This window comes from Erythrolamprus reginae, chromosome 12, assembly GCF_031021105.1.
Source record: "Erythrolamprus reginae isolate rEryReg1 chromosome 12, rEryReg1.hap1, whole genome shotgun sequence".
Taxonomy (NCBI): Eukaryota; Metazoa; Chordata; class Lepidosauria; order Squamata; family Dipsadidae; genus Erythrolamprus; species Erythrolamprus reginae.
In genome coordinates this window covers 3,352,305-3,369,558 of record NC_091961.1, presented here as the reverse complement: position 1 = coordinate 3,369,558, position 17,254 = coordinate 3,352,305, and the positions used below count along the sequence as shown (strand labels likewise).

Genomic DNA, 17,254 nt, shown 5'->3' with positions numbered 1-17,254 from the left:
GAGGAGAATCAGAACTGCAGAAAAAACAATGGCTGCCAACCTACTTTCCATTGAGGACTTGTATATTGCACGAGTCAAAAAGAGGGTGGTGAAAATATTTACTGACCCCTCACATCCTGAACATAAATTGTTTCAACTTCTACCCTCAAAAAGTCCCTATAAGCCATTGCACACCAAGACAACTAGATAGAAGAACAGTTTTTTCCCGAATGCCCTCACTCTGCTAAACAAGTAATTCCCTCACCACAGCAAAGACAAATTCTTGACTGGGCCACTGCATTTAATGCCAAATTGTAAATTGTGTCGCCGCTTTTTATTAATCAAATCACATTTCTGTTTTTCCTTGCGTTTTTGAGCTCCAGATTTTTGAGATGCTATTTCAAGAATCTTACATAAACTAAAATGAAATATAGAATATATTCATAAACGAAGAAACTGTTTTTCTTTCTTTTAAAAAAAATTGGTTTTGTAAAAATTATAAAACAAAAATTTCCCCTTCCCCTTTGAGCTCCATGGGCCCCGGAAGAATGTATAGCTGCACACATACACACACAAACACACATAGGAGGGATGCCTACCTTGAACATATCTTCCATCATTGGTATGAAGTTAAGTTGGAAGTAGTTGTCATTCTGAAGGTCTGCAAGACAAGAGTATTCTGGGAATCTGCAAATGGAGAAAGAGAAAGTCAGCGGAAGGTGACCAAAGGTAGCCTTGACCGTTTCCACAACTGGAGGAGAAGACAATCTGAAGACCCTTGGAAGGTCATCAGCCAAGATATTTTCCTGACCAAACTCTTACCAAATTTGATGGGAACTTTATTATTGTTGTTGTTATTATTATTATTATTATTATTATTATTATTATTATTATTATTATTATTTAAATATACTTTATTAATTTATTAAGAATGGGAAAGAGGGATGGGAGTATAAAAGGAGAAATAGGAGGGGGATGGGGTAAACAATCTTTTTATACAGTAGCATATATATATTGTTGTATATTCATTCCAAACATTTGTCTATAGATAATTATTTTGTATTCAATATTCGTATTTACATAACCTTATATCTATAAAATATAGTAGTTTAGGAGTAACGTAGGAAAGAAAAGTAGTTTAGGAGTGAGATAGGAAAGAAAAGAAAGAGAAAAAGAGAAAGAGAAAAAAAAGAAGGGGGGTATTACCTGCAGACTAGCAGGAATATGTATTGTGACGACTTAGTTTGGTTATGTTTGTTAGTTTTATGAGTAGGGGATATTTGTGACTTATGATATTGGTAAGTTGTTAGTAGTTTTCGAGTCGATTGAACTCAGACAGGGATTGTATTGATTTTGGTCAGAATTTCTGTTGTGTATATCTTTCTTTTAATTTATGTTGAGAAATTTTGATTGGTTTTTGTTTTATTGTTTTTAAAATTAGATAACCATCTGTACCATTTCTCCCAGGCCTTGTAGAACTCTGAATCGTTTTTGTTTTGTATTTCCATTGCTATTTTTGATAATTCAGCGCATTCCATGATTTTACTAATAATGGTTAAGTTTGTTGGGGTGTCTTCTTTATTATTATTATTTTATTATTTATTAGATTTATATGCCGCTCCTCTCCGAAGTCTCAGGGCGGCTCACAGCAACATAAACAGCGTAGAAATCCAATTTAAAAAAAAATACAATTTAAAACCCTTATAATAAAATAATCACACAATCCAATCAAACCATACACCAACCTTGACAATTGGGGGGGGTGGGGTGTTAATTTCCCCATGCCTTGTGGCAAAGATGAGTTTTTAATAACTTACGAAAGGTGAGGAGGGTGGGGGCAGTGTGAATCTCCGGGGGGAGCTGATTCCAGATGGTCGGGGCCGCCACAGAGAAGGCTCTTCCCCTAGGTCCCGCCAGACGACATTGTTTTGTCGATGGGAACCGGAGAAGACCAACTCTGTGGGACCTAATCGGCTGCTGGGATTCGTGCAGGAGAAGGCGGTCCCGGAGGTATTCTGGTCCGATGCCATGAAGGGCTTTATAGGTCATTACCAACACTTTGAATTGTGACCGGGAATTGATTGGCAGCCAGTGGAAATTACAAGGGTTATGCAGAAAGTAAGTTTACAAGGCACGTAGCTCTCGCGGGGAATGTTCGCGGGGGAAGTCGGTATTACTATCATGTGGCAGGAAGCCAGTGGAAGAGATCGAGCGGTGTCAATGGTCAGTCGATCATCGACTGGTGTTGTGGGGAAGGTTAGAGATGAGCGTCCTCATTCCGTTTCCCGCCAAGTACGAAGTGCGCGCTGTCATACGCTACCTGAATGCTAAGGGCATGAACGCTGCTAGCGATGGGTGCCCAAGATGCTTACTTGAAGCGCACAAAATCGACACTCAATGCCGCATGAGAATTTCTTGACTCTTTCGAGACTGAAGACAAGGTTTTTCTCAACTTTGGACTTCAACTCCCAGGATTCCCCAGCCAGCATTCGCTGGCTGGGGAATTCTGGGAGTTGAAGTCCAGATATCTTCAACTTGCCACGCTTGGGAAACACTGGACTAGATGACCTCTAAGGTCCCTTCCAACTCTATTAATCATCTCTAAAACCTCTTGGCTCAGGTGGAGGCCCTATCATTTCTCAAGAGCTCTACGCTTGACCCCAGCAGTCTTCGTTACTCAAGGACAGAATTCATTTCCACTGCCGCGTAACAACTCCTCCTCCTCTTGGGCTTGAGTAAATTCAAGCCGGGAAGAGAGAGGGATAATTGTGCTTTTGAGAGCTGCTCCCTCCCTCCTTTCTCCCACCCACGCACCCACTCTTTTTATTTTTATTTTATCTTTTTTAGCGGAACCACTCGAGTCTGGCACGTTGCCCGCTGCTATTTTGGGAAGTAGGTTCATCCTGTCCGATGGGGATGGGGGAGGCGGGGGGGCACTTTTACCAGGGCAATTTCATGCTTGGTTCCAAATTCTGCTGGGCTATTCTAACCCAGGGAGGGGGCCCTGGGCTCTCCCCCCCCCCACCTCCTTCCTCAATTCCTATTTAAGAACCTACCAATTTCAAGGCTCAGCTTCTCCTCCAGCTCAAATTGCTCTGGGCTGAAACGGAGGAATTCTCCTCCCTCCTTTCTTTTATTTTTCTCTCTTTTCTTCTCTTTCCCTCATTTCTTCCTCTTTTTCAGAGCTAAAAGTGATTTCAAAAGGCCCTTTTCACTCTCCCCCCCACCACAAGCTTTCAGCTCACAAATCTGACCTACATTGAAGACAGTGTAATTTAATCACAATGAAAGTAAGTTCCTTCATTCTGCAATGCCACATTTTTAACCCTTGCCATGTTCCACAGTAGGATTTTAATCAAAACAAGGGGAGATATATGTGTGTGTTTGTATCTCATCTAAGAAAGTCCCTTATATACCAAGCCTTGTATTTCATTTATCAAAGCATCATTGTTTTCACACACAAGGCTTAAAGTGTTGTATCTAAAATTTTAGGATGAATGTATTTCACAACGACTATAGAAACACAGAAGAGTGACTGGCAGAAAAAGACCTTGTGGTTCATCTAGTCTGCCCTTACACCATTTCCTGTATTTTATCTTAGGATGGATTTATGTTTATCCCAGGCATGTTTCAATTCAGTGACTGTGGATTGACCAGCCACATCTGCTGGAAGTTTGTTCCAAGCATCTACGACTCTTTCAGTCAAATCATATTTTCTCACGTTGCTTCTGATCTTTCCTCCAGCTAATCTCACATTGTGCCCCCTTGTTCTTGGGTTCACTCTCCTATTAAAAACACTTCCCTCCTGAACCTTATTGAACCCTTTAGCATATTTAAATGTTTTGATCATGTCCCCCCTTTCCTTCTGTCCTCCAGACTCTACAGATTGAGTTCATGAATGACTTACTATTTATTAATTACCTACTATTGTTGTATGTACACTGAGAGCTTACGCACCGGAAACAAATTCCTTGTGTTTAATCACCCTTGGACAATAAAGAATTCTTATTCTATTCTATCCTGTCCCGTCCCTTAAATTCTACCCTCCCTCCTCTATCTTCCATCCTTTATTCCCATGGTGGCGAACCTATGGCGCATGTGCCACAGGTGGCAGGTGGAGCCATATCAGGCGCATTCAAGGCATTGTCATGTCAGCTCCAGCACGTATGTGGCACTAGCCAGTTGGTTTTCAGCCTTGGGGGAGGCTATTTCGGCCTATGGAAGCTTCCTTGAAGCCCTGGAGTGTAAAAAAACCGCTATTCTATTCTATTCTATTCTATTCTATTCCCTATTCTATTCTATTCTATTCTATTGTACTCTATCCCCTGTTCTATTCTATTCTATTCTATTCTTCTATTCTATTCTACTCTATCCCCTATTTTATTTTATTCTATTCTATTCTACTCTATCCCCTATTCTATTCTATTCTATCCTTATTCTATTCTATTCTGTTCTGTGCTATGCTATACTATCCAAATCATATTCTATTTTTCCCATTCACGACCTGTGCAGCATCCCATGGCCACCTGATCCAAATTCAGGTATTTGGCAACCGACCCCGATTTATGACGTTGGCCATGTCCCGGGGCCACTTGATCCCCCTTTTGCGACCTCCTGGCAAGCAAAGTCAACGGGGAAGCCAGGTCCACTTAACAACCACGTTGCTCACTTCCAAACTGCAGTGATTCACTTTAACAACGGTGGTGGGGAAATGGGGCAAAATTAAAACTAAATGAGTGTCTCACTCAGCAACGGTTGCGGTTGTAAGTGGAGGACTCCCTGTTCAAGGGGAAAACATAAAATCTCCTCTGCTACATCAGGAGCCGGAAGATGAAACGATGAATATTTAAAACTCCAAAAGGTGTAAGAAAATATTTTGGACTGGGGACTGAAAGGCTGCAGTCTTGCTGCTGCGGTGTTGTGCAATTTCTGATGAAGGGCAATTCTCAAGCGAGGCTCCGTGATCAAAGGGGGGGGGAGGAAACCCCCGAAATGAAATGAAATGAAAGATGAAGTGAAATGAAATGTAAAAAATGACGTTAAATGTGGAGGCAGGCAGGGGACTGTGAGGGCCCGGACTGAATCGGGCTTCATATAAATTTAACAACTGGTTTGCCCAGTGTGAGCAATGCAACACAAAAATACAGCATGCCATCCACACATACGCACGGCGTAAAAAAACCACGGCAATTCGCTTGCGCGCAACGTCTGCACCAGTAGCGGGTTTCAGCTGGTGTGGGGCAATACGGCATCGCGGTAGCAAAAATGGTCGCTGACCAGCTGGCACACGCGCATGTCGGCGTGAGATTTTGGCTTCTCCGCATGCGCAGAAGCAAAAATATCGGTGAAAATCACCAAAATCTCACATGCCTCCTCACACAAGATTTCACTTCTGACACATGCAAAGAAGCCGAATATCATTGATTGATTGATTGATTGATTGATTTGATTTGTATGCTGCCCTTCTCCAAAGACTCAACATGCCGACACGTGCACGCCTGCCCAACGGACACGTATGTGCCCGTGCCGGTCACCGTGAGCATTTCGGCAGCACCAGCAATGGGGAGCCCTTCACTGGTCTGCACATGTGTGCAGCATCAAAAAACACAGCTATATAGAATGGGATTGCGCCCAGGTCGCCACTTCCAGTTTACCCAAAATGGTTGAATCTATGTTTTGGTTGTTGTTACACAACCAGGGTGTCTAGGAGGAAAGCGTTTTGAAATTCCCTGACGTTTCCCTGTAACTTGCAATCTAGTTAAGGCGCGATCATACATGACGTCATACCAAACGGCTGAGCCGTGGAGAAATATCGGGAGCTGAGGAAGCAAGTTGTTGCCACAGTTAGGCTCATTTTTGCTTGACTCTGCCAGGCAGCGCAATTGGTTGTTGTTTTTACATGATTTTTCCCCGACTTTTAAACATTTTAATACAGTGTGTTTTTTTCCCTGATTTATTCCGTTTTTTTCACGAATTCCCTGATAATTCCCTGATATTCTCCTTGGAGAAGGGTGGCATACAAATCTAATAATTAAATTAAGTTAAATTAAATTAAATTAAATTAAATTAAATTCCCAAACTGCCGATTTCCCTGATAAACACACCCCAGAGAGGCTTCTCAAGGGAGGTCAATCTATTCCTTTGCGTGTGTTCAATCAATCAATCAATCAATCAGGTCTAAATAGAATAGAATAGAATAGAATAGAATAGTCTTGGTGCATATGCTCTCAGTGTACATAAAGTACATACAGTCTTAAGGCAGCTTAAGGAAGGTGAGATACAATTACTAATCACTCCTGTTTAAAAACAAGAACTAAAAACCATTAAATGACACGGTTGTTAAGGGTGGGAATCAGTCGTGAGCCACTTTTTTCAGCGCCACTGTAGTCACTAAAGGAACGTACGTAAATTGAGGAGTTGCCTGTTCAGACGTCACATACCGAGCGTAAGGCTTTAAAGTTTCCCCAGGTTTGAGTTTCTGAATCCGGAAAATAAAATTGGGGAGGAGAGGAATAAATTGTTCTGTTTGCCTGCTTGCTAAAAGGGTTGGTTTTTAGCTTTAAAAGAAAAAAGAAAATAAAGAATTGTGCAGCATTTCTTCCTCTGCAGACAGCAGGGGAACGCAAGCTACAGATTAATTACATTCCAAAACCGGTTATCGCAAATGCGTTGTTTACCTTCGGTTTTGCTCATCCTGAGTGATTCTAAACCACTCTCTCTTTTTTTTTTTTTGTTCCAGCTTAATTCCAGCAGATACACCGGGAAAAATAACTCGATAAACACACACCGAGAATGTAACTGGCTCGACTTGGGGACGGCACCAGATTTTTCCCATCCCAAACCAAACCGTTCTACTCCGTGGTGGAAAAATCTTAAAACTGCAATGGCTTCCGAAAGAACCGGCGATGTCTCTGGCTATCTAAGCAAGAGGAATGACTACATGGGGACAGAAGCAGTGGCCACACGCAACCCGCCTGGGCTCCATTTTGGGCCGCGACATCCTCCTGCAGCCCTCTGCCAGGGAATACAGAACTTGGGGACGCTGTTTGCGGCCTCCCCGAACTCTGTTTTTGCTGACAGAGGGCTGCAGAAGGCTGTCGCGGCCCAAAATGGAGCCCAGGCGGGCTGCGTGTGGCCACCCCGAGCTCGGTTTTCACTGAAAAAGGGCTGCAGGAGGCTGTCGCGGCCCAAAATGGAGCCCAGGCGGGCTGCGTGTGGCCACCCCGAGCTCTGTTTTCACTGACAAACGACTGCAGGAGGCTGTCACGGCCCAAAATGGAGCCCAGGCGGGCTGCGTGTGGCCACCCTGAACTCCGTTTTCACTGACAGAGGGCTGCAAGAGGCCGTCCCGGCCAAAAATGAGTGAAATTGATCTGGCCATGCCCACCCTGACCATGCCGCACTGACCTACCCCCTACTGAGGTCAAAGACAATCCTGATTCGGCCCTCAATGAAATAGAGTTTGACACCTCTGCTCAAGCGTGAAACGGCCCTGAGATTTCCCACTCCTCCCATGAACAAGAGAGAAAAAAAACCGTGGACGAGAAGGAAAACGTCAAAATCTATCATCTCGAAGACTTTACCGCTAAGAAGAAAAAAAGAAGGGAAAAACCCCCCAGCTCAATTCACTCTTGCTCAGGTGCATTAGCAAATGGGAAAGGACAGGAATCGGAGCCCGGCCGGCCACAAAAGCTAAACACGGCGAGAGCTGAGCTGGCAGGCAGCCCAGGATTGAACAACAATAGAGGCTTAATAAAAACAACCTTGTCTATTAATCCTGTGGGTGGGAACCCCATTGACTGCCACGGAAGGGTACCTTACACCTGGCTCTCAACCGAACAGCTTTCGATTCCTCCCGTTTTGAGAAAACGGGGAGGCGAGGCCGGTGCGGGCTCTGGGGCTCGGCTGTACCCTGTGGGGACCGAGTTCAAAAGTTCGAAAGGGATCTAAGATGTCAATACCTGGGCCAAAGCGAAGACTACTCATCCAGTTGGCTCTTGGTGCCTCCCCAATCAATCAGGGTAAACAAAAAAAATAAATAAAACAAGGCCATGTGGATAATGAGAAACAGGGTGTACCGAGGACGGGACCACTGCTACTGAGCCGCAGCCGTTTCTTAATCCTTCACGCAAATACCTGACGAGCAGCCCAAGAGTCTGGGAAGGTCGGAGCTACATACAAGTTGAGAATGGGGGTGGCGCAATGGTTAGAGTGCGGCACTGCAGGCTACTTCAGCTGACTGCTAGCTGTAGTTCAGCAGTTCAAATCTCCCTGTAAACTTGCGATTTAGTGCGGTTGTAGATGACATCATACCAAACGGCTAAGCCCTAGAGAAATATCGGGAGCTGAGGAAGCAAGTTGTTGCCACAGTTATGCTCATTTTTGCTTGACTCTGCCCGGCAGCGCAATCCATTTTTTTACATGATTTTTCTTTGACTTTTGAACATTTTAATATGGTTTGTTTCCCCCCCCTGATTTATTCCGTTTTTTTCACATATTCCCTGATAATTTCCTGATATTTCCCGACCTTCCGATTTCCCTGATAATTCCCTGATTTCCCTGTTTCCCAGGTTTGCTGGACACTCTACATGCATATCTCTTTATTGCCGGATGTCAAGGGGATCAACAGCCCCAGGCCTGCCCCCAAAGCCAAGTCATTACAGCTTTCCGGAAGGCCAGTAGGGCGGGGGTAGTACGGACCTCAGGAGGCAGCTGGTTCCAGAGGGCCGGAGCCGCCACAGAGAAGGCTCTCACCCTTGGCCCCGCCAACCAACATTGTTTCGCCGATGGGACCCAGAGGAGGCCAACCCTATGGGTCCTTATCAGACTCTGGGACTGTGCGGTAGAAGGCGGTCCTGAAGATAGTCTGGTTCTAAGCCATGTAGGGCTTTATAGGTGATAACCAACACCTTGAATTGCGCCCTGAGACTGATCGGGAGCCAGTGCAGCTCGCGGAGGGGTTGGTATGATGTGGGTGTACCTAGGTGTAGCCACGACTGCTCGCGCAGCTGGGTTCTGGACCAGTTGTAGTCTCCGAATGCTTTTCAACAATAGCCCCATGTAGAGCTTGTTGCAATAGTCCAACCGCGAGGAGATAAGGGCATGAGTGACCGTGAGCGAGAGCTGTCATGGGTATATCTCGGTACACACCTACACTGGCTCCTTATTAGTCTCCGGGAACAATTCAAGGTGTTGGTTATTACCTATAAAGCCCTATATTGCTCAGGGACAGACTATTAACGGGACCTCCTCCTGCCGCATCCCTCCCAGAGACCAATAAGAGCACACAGAGTTGACCTCCTCCGGGTCCCGTCGACTAAGCAACGCAGGTCGGGGGGACAACGGGGGAGGGCCTCCTCTGTGGCTGCCCCAGCTCTATGGAATCAAATCCCCCCCTCCAATGTCCATACTGCTCCCACCCTACTGGCCTTCCATAAGGCCACAAAGACCTGGCTTTGCCGGCAGGTGAACTAACAACCGAGACATGGCTAAATCGTATGAATGGTATGCATGTATGTGATCGTGATGGTTCAATGATGGGTTTTTTAATGAGTTTTAGATATTATATTTGCTGTTTCTGTATTTATATTGTTACTGTATATTAATAGTTTTAGTATATTAATAGTATATACACTGTATATTAATAGTTTTATATTGTTACTGTATGTTAATAGTTTTAGACATTATATTTATTGCTTCTGTATTTATATTGTTACTGTATATTAATAGTTTTAGTATATTAATAGTATATATACTGCATATTAATAGTTTTATATTGTTACTGTGTGTTAATAGTTTTAGATATTATATTTATTGCTTCTGTATTTATATTGTTACTGTATATTAATAGTTTTAGTATATTAATAGTATACTGTATATACTGCATATTAATAGTTTTATACTGTTACTGTATGTTAATAGTTTTAGACATTATATTTATTGTTTCTGTATTTATATTGTTACTGTAAGCTGCCCTGAGTCCTTCTGGATTGGGCAACATAGAAGTCGAATTAAATAAATAAATAAATAAAATAAAACACCCCTGATGTGGTTGCAGGGGCTCAGGCTCCAAACAGCTGAAGATCCCCCACCCCACCCACCCAGCCGACGGAGTCTCCTGGCCCCTCCGAGCCCTCCCTTTTCCTGCTCAGCCTTTGTGGTCGGTTTGATGAACTCGTTATCTTCCCTCTCCAGACTCCTATAATTTACTTGCTTCTTTGCTTCCCCCGGCCTGCTTAATTAGGGCCCTGGTGGGGAGGAACAAAAGAGAAGGGAAATTTAGGCAGATAAGTGCCGGGTGTTGTTGGGTTGGTGTTGGTTTTTTTCCCCCTCCCTATTTCTCCCCCTGCTCGACTTTGGAAACTGAAGAGGTGAGTTAAAAGAGGGAGAGATTTACGTCTCCATTATCTCCTGGAAGGTGGAGGGCCCGTCGTCGGGCGGGATTTACAGCTCTGCTTTGGTTCAAAACAATGTTTGAGAACCAGCCACTTATGAACCTGAAGGATTGAGGGATGCCAGATGGAAGCCGTCCTGCAACCCTGGCTCGTAGCCACTGCTTTGTTCAGATCCTGGGCTTCCCTTTTAATCACCTTCCACGGCGAGACCTTCAAATCTTGATCCTTGACGGAGACCCAGGCTGTTTATCTGCTAATCGCCAGCCGTGTTTCTTGCTAGAATCCAGAATAAATACCGAAAGTCAACCGACCTTCCCTGTGGCTCGTATCACAGGCATATCTCCGGGACCACCTTCTGCCGCACGAATCCCAGCGACCGGTTAGGTCCCACAGAGTTGGCCTTCTCCGGGTCCCGTCGACTAAACAATGTCATTTGGCGGGACCCAGGAGAAGAGCCTTCTCTGTGGCGGCCCCGACCCTCTGGAACCAGCTCCCCCCAGATATCAGAGTTGCCCCCATCCTCCTTGCCTTCCGAAAGCTCCTTAAAACCCACCTCTGTCGTCAGGCATGGGGGAATTGAAATGTTTTCCCTTCCCCCTAGGCTTATAGAATTTATACATGGTATGCTTGTTTGTATGATTGGTCTCTTAAATTGGGTTTTTTTAGATTATTTTTTAATATTAGATTTGTTACATTGTCTTCTTTATTGTTGTTACCCGCCCCGAGTCTTCGGAGAGAGGCGGCATACAAATCTAATAAATAATAATAATAATAATAATAATAATAATAATAATAATAAATAATAAATAATAAGGGCTCCTGTAGGACAGTGTTTCCCAACCTTGGCAACTTGAAGATATCTGGACTTCAACTCCCAGAATTCCAGCGAATATCTATCTATCTATCTATCTATCTATCTATCTATCTATCTATCTATCTATGCATCTATCTATCTATGCATCTACCTATCTATCTATCTATGCATCTATCTATCTATCTATCTATCTATCTATCTATCTATCTATATCTATGCATCTATCTATCTATGCATCTATCTATCTATGCATCTATCTATCTATCTATCTATCTATCTATCTATCTATCTATGCATCTATCTATCTATCTATCTATCTATCTATCTATGCATCTATCTATCTATCTATCTATCTATCTATCTATCTCTGTGTCTCCTATTATCTGTCTCTCTGTCTGTCTATCTATCCTATCTATATCATCTATGTACCTACCCGTCCATGCATCTATCTATTTTTATATCCATCCACCTATCCATGCATCTACCTATCTACTTAATCTATTGTCAATATATATCCATCAATCCATCTGCTTATTTTCTCTATCATCCATCCATCTATCCATCCATCCATTCATCCACCCACCCACCCATCCATCCATCCATGAGCCTTGGTGGCCCAGTGGTTAAAGTGCATCACTGCAGGCTACCTCTGCTGACTGCTAGCTGTAGTTCAGCAGTTCAAACCACCACCAGCTCAAGGTTGACTCAGCCTCCCATCCTTCTGCGGTGGGTTAAATGAGGACCCAGATTGTTGGGGGCAAATAGGGTGACTCTGTAATCCGCTTAGAGACGGCTGTATATAAGTCTATTGCTATTGCTATCCATCCATCCATTCACTTATTTTCTCTATCATCCATCCATCCATCCACTCAGCCATCCATGCATCTATCTACCTATTTTTATAGGCATCCATCCATCCACCCACCCAGCCATGCACCTAGCTACTTACCTAATCTCCCTCCCTCCCTCTCCTACTTACCTACCTACTACCTATCATCTACCAATCAAATCTATTGTCCACTCATCTTGCCATAGAGCTACTCTGGGCAGCTTACGACCGTAGAGCATAAAAATATTGAAAATGTAAACAAAACAACAGTACAACAATGAAACAAGAGAAAATAAATGATGGAAGTATACCCATATGAATTAGAAGACACACAGGGAGGGATGGAGATGTGCATAGGCTAAGGTTGAGTCTAGTGAACTATAAGAGCCAGCCTTAGGGAGTTTATAGTTTCCTATAAGGGTCGGGAGTTTCTCACAATCTTACACTGCAGGAGCAGGGGAATAGGTCTGTTCGCCCGATAAAGAGGCAAAAAAGGAAGTGCACAGCTGTGCGATGTTTACACAACAATCGCTGGAATAATTATCAGTCTGAAAACTAATGTTTATGCTTTTCACGGTGCAATTTAATAGAGCACGTGGTAGGAAAAAAAATGTTTCGGAAGGCTGTTCCACCTCCACCAGAGGCCATTTGAAATGTCCAATTTAGGCAATAAAACATTTGCAGCCGGATCCATCGCTCTCTCCCCCAATCTTCCCCACGTCTCTACATGCTGAGACAAAAATGCTTTTGGAGATGATTGAGTTGCGGGCAATATGCATCTCCATCTGCAAGAAAATAGCCTCTAAATGGGATATAGAGTCATGGAGTGAGCATTTATCTACCTGCTTCTTGCAAGGGCCAGAAAAAGAGAGCGTAGCTTTGTGGGCCAGAAGGCCTGACTGGTTAAATTTTTTTTATCACCCTGGAAAATTTGGACCTCACTTAACAGGGTCAAAACTCAGGGTCAACCATAGGACAGCATACATAGAAACATAGAAGCTTGAACGCAGAAAAAGACCTCATGGTCCACCCTTATACTATTTCCTGTATTTTATCTTAGGGTGGATCTATGTTTATCCCACGCATGTTTAAATTCAGTTATTTATTCATTCATTTATTCAATTTTTATGCCGTCCTTCTCCTTAGACTCGGGAGCAGCTTACAACATGTAAGCAATAGCAATTTTTAACATGGCCAGGAATATTGTCCCCACAATCCGGGTCCTCATTTGACCCACCTCGGAAGGATGGAGGGCTGAGTCAACCTTGAGCCGGTGATGAGATTTGAACCGCTGACCTACAGATCTACAGTCAGCTTCGGTGGCCTGCAGTACAGCACTCTACCTGTTGCGCCAGTTACTGTGGATTTACCAAACACGTCTGCTGGAAATTTGTTCCAAGCATCTTGAATTGTGCCCGGACGCCAGTGCAGTTCGCAGAGCAAAGGTGTTATATGGATGTACCGAGGTGCCCGCATGACAGCTCGAGTGGCTGCATTCTGGACCATTCTGCAGTCTCCAAACCAGGGGTCCCCAAACTTGGCAAATTTAAGACTTGTGGACTTCAACTCCCAGAATTCTCTAGCCAGCTATACTGGCTGGAGAATTCTGGGAGTTGAAGTCCACAAGTCTTAAAATTGTCAAGTTTGAAGACCTCTGCTCCAAACACTCTTCAAAATACTGTGATACCTCGTCTTTACAACCCCTGGTCATACAAACTTTTCGAGATACAAAGCCGGGGTTTAAGATTTTTTTGCCTCTTCTTCCAAACTATTTTCACCTTACAAACCCAAGCCGCCGCCACTGGGATGCCCCGCCTCCAGACTTCTGTTGCCAGCGAAGTGCCTGTTTTTGCGCTGCTGGGATTCCACTGAGGCTCCCCTCCATGAGAAACCCCACCTCCAGACTTCCGTGTATTTGTGACGCTGCAGGGGAATCCCAGTAGCGCAAAAACGGGTGCTTCGCTGGTGACGGAAGTCCAGAGGTGGGGTTTCCCAGCGAGGGGAGCCTCAGCGAAATCGCAGCATCACAAAAACACGGAGGTCCGGAGGTGGGGTTTCGAGAACTTCCATGCTTTTGCAATGCTGCAATTTCGCTGAGGCTCCCCTCATTGGAAACCCCAGCTCCAGACTTCCATCCCCTGCAGCATTATAAAAACAGGGAAGTCCAGAGCTGGGGTTTCCCATGGAGGGGAGCCTCAGAGGAATCCCAGCAGCACAAAAACGGGAGCTTCGGCTAGCAAAAAGGGTGAGTTTTGGGCTTGCATGCATTAACCGCTTTTCCATTGATTCCTATGGGAAATATTGTTTCGTCTTACAAACTTTTCACCTTACAAACCTCGTCCCGGAACCAATTAAGATCGTAAGACGAGGTATCACTGTACATAATTCTTCCCACATCAGTCCCACATCAGCCGCCTCGTTGCTGGAGGTGCAAACTCAGGAGTTGGAGATTTTACTCATCGGGTTTAGATGTCTTCTTGTCGCTATCTCTGGCGCTAATCTTAAAATGGATTTTCAAGGTGTCTCTGAACTGATTGCCGCGTGTTAAAAATGCATATATCCCCCCAATACGCGAAACCTATCAAGACATCAAGAACATCCTTCCCCCCCCCCCCTTTCAACGGCTGACCTAGATACTGCAACAGCTAAAGGCTTAAGTAGCTCACCTAGATTATTGCCAATTTGGCTCAGTATAAGTCTTCACAGTCAACTAATAAAATAATCTTTGCATAAAGTGTCCAATCTGCATAATGCATTCTGCTCACAGTGAACTCCATGAATTTGAAAGAGGCTTTCCGCCTAGGCTCGGCCGCCTCTTTTCATTTTAAAAGCTTTGCTGTAAACCATTATCTACGCGTAAAGTATAAACTATACCCGGGAATCACAGCACAGGGCCCAGACCTTCTATTATCATCACAGAATGGAAGAACTGAGAAATGAAAGCGAGATAAAATGATTTTTTAAAATGAATTCCACACCGATGGAGTTCGGTCGATTAAATCCATTTTTAAAGGGTTTTGTGTTTATTTATTTATTTATTTACTTGCTCTTGACTTTTAAGCGTGTATGTTTGCTTTAAAAGATACCTGCTTTTCAAGCACTGAAAAAGGAAAATAATAGAAACATAGAAGATTGATGGCAGAAAAAGACCTCATGGTCCATCTAGTCTGCCCTTATACTATTTCCTGTGTTTTATCTTAGGATGGGTCTATGTTTATCCCAGGCATTTTTAAATTCAGTGACTGTGGGTTGACCAACCACATCTGCTGGAAGTTTGTTCCAAGCATCTACTGCTCTTTTAGTCAAATAATATTTTCTCACGTTGCTTCTGATCTTTCCCCCAACTAACCTCAGATGGTGCCCCCTTGTTCTTGGGTTCACTTTCCTATTAAAAACACTTCCCTTCTGAGGTTTATTTAACCCTTTAACCTATTTAAATGTTTCGATCATGTCCCCCCTTTCCCTAAGCTAGGGCAACGGCTTGCGTGCCCGCAGATATGGCTCCGCATGTCACCTAGGTTTGCCATCACTGCCTTATAGCATTTCAGACAAAAACTTTCCTAAAAACCTCCAGTGTTGGAGCACCCACAACGTCTGGTGGCAAGCTGTTCCACTGGTTAATTGTCCTCACTATGGGGAAGTTTCTCCTTACTTCCAGGTTGCTTGATTGGTTTCTACCCATTACTTCTTGTCCTACCCTCTGATGTTTCGACTCCCTATTCTTTGTGGCATCCCCTCAAATACTGGAACATTGCTTGTAATACTGTGTTGATTGTGTATTACTGCTTGTTTTTTAAGATAATGGGGGTTTAGCCATAGTTTTAATTATTAAATTTGCATTTATATTGTGTTATTGTTGTTGTGAGCCGCCCCGAGTCTCCAGAGAGGAACGACATACAAGTCTAATACATCATCATCATCATCATCATCATTATTATTATGTCAGTACAACACAGCAAACGAGATCACTATGCTGGATTTCGTATTTCATCACCAGTCGGGCGCTTCCCAAGCACCTAGGACTATGTGATGTAGCGGCGAATTATGTTTGCCGATCCCAGTAAAGCGGCCTTTTGCAATTGACAGATGGAGATTTTGTCAATTCCGATGGTTTTCAAATGTCCACTGAGATCCTTTGGCCCTGCGCCCAGCGTGCCAAGTACCACTGGGACCACTTTCACTGGCTTATGCCAGAGTCGTTGCAGCTCAATTTTTAGATCTTCGTATTTCACTAATTTCTCTAGCTGCTTCTCCTCAATTCTGCTGTCTCCTGGGATTGCGATGTCGATGATCCATACTTTCTTTTCCTCCACAATCAGGATGTCTGGTGTGTTATGCTTCAGAATTCGGTCAGTCTGAAGTCGGAAGTCCCACAGTAGTTTTGCTTGCTCATTTTTGACCACTTTTTCGGGCTTATGATCCCACCAGTTCTTTGCCACTGGTAAATGGTAGTTCCGGCACAAGTTCCAGTGGATCATCTGTGCCACAGCATCATGTCTATGCTTGTAGTCAGTCTGTGCGATCTTTTTGCAGCAGCTGAGTATGTGATCGATTGTTTCATCTGTTTCTTTACAGAGTCTGCACTTTGGATCGTCTGTTGATTTTTCAATTCTGGCTTTGACAGCATTTGTTCTAATGGCCTGTTCCAGCCAGTATTAGTCCTTCTGTCTCCTTTTTGAGTGTTCCACTTGAAAGCCATGACCAGGTCTTTTCTTTATCCACTTTGCCTTCAATCTTCTCCAAGAACTGGCCATGCAATGCTTTGTTTATTATTTTGTTTATTATTATTATTATTATTATTATTATTATTATTATTATTATTATTATTATTGCTATCATGTTCACCCAAACAGTCCTTATTTTCTTCTGATCGGCTGTACCCAATTCCTGCAACTGTCCCTTCCCATATTTTAGCAACCTTACGTGTATTTGATGGGTTCCTTTATGCGCATTCCTTCATCAGGACTAGACCCTCAAAGAGAGTCAATAAAACTCTTCAAGGGAACAAGAGAATGAATGACTTGTTGCTCTTAAGAGCTTATACAATGAGAACAGAAAGAATCTTTAGAGAGACCTGAAAAACAATTTCCTGCCGCCCGCATTCTCCATTAGGTGCACACCAATATTTACTGTTCTGTTTTGGCCTCTAGTCAAAGTAGACTAGTGCTTGCTGGTTCTGCAAAAAAAAACAACAACCCCAAAACGAAACTGTGGAATGCATTTAACCAGAAGCAAAAA

General features: G+C 43.7%; 1 protein-coding gene across 1 annotated transcript in view; it reads right to left on the bottom strand.

Annotated features, from left to right (window-relative positions):
• Positions 1-17,254, bottom strand: part of FAM178B (family with sequence similarity 178 member B) — a 216,159-nt gene that overhangs the window by 135,301 nt on the left and 63,604 nt on the right. The window contains 1 exon segment of the mRNA XM_070765954.1: positions 579-666. Coding sequence (XP_070622055.1) covers positions 579-666 — 88 coding nt within the window.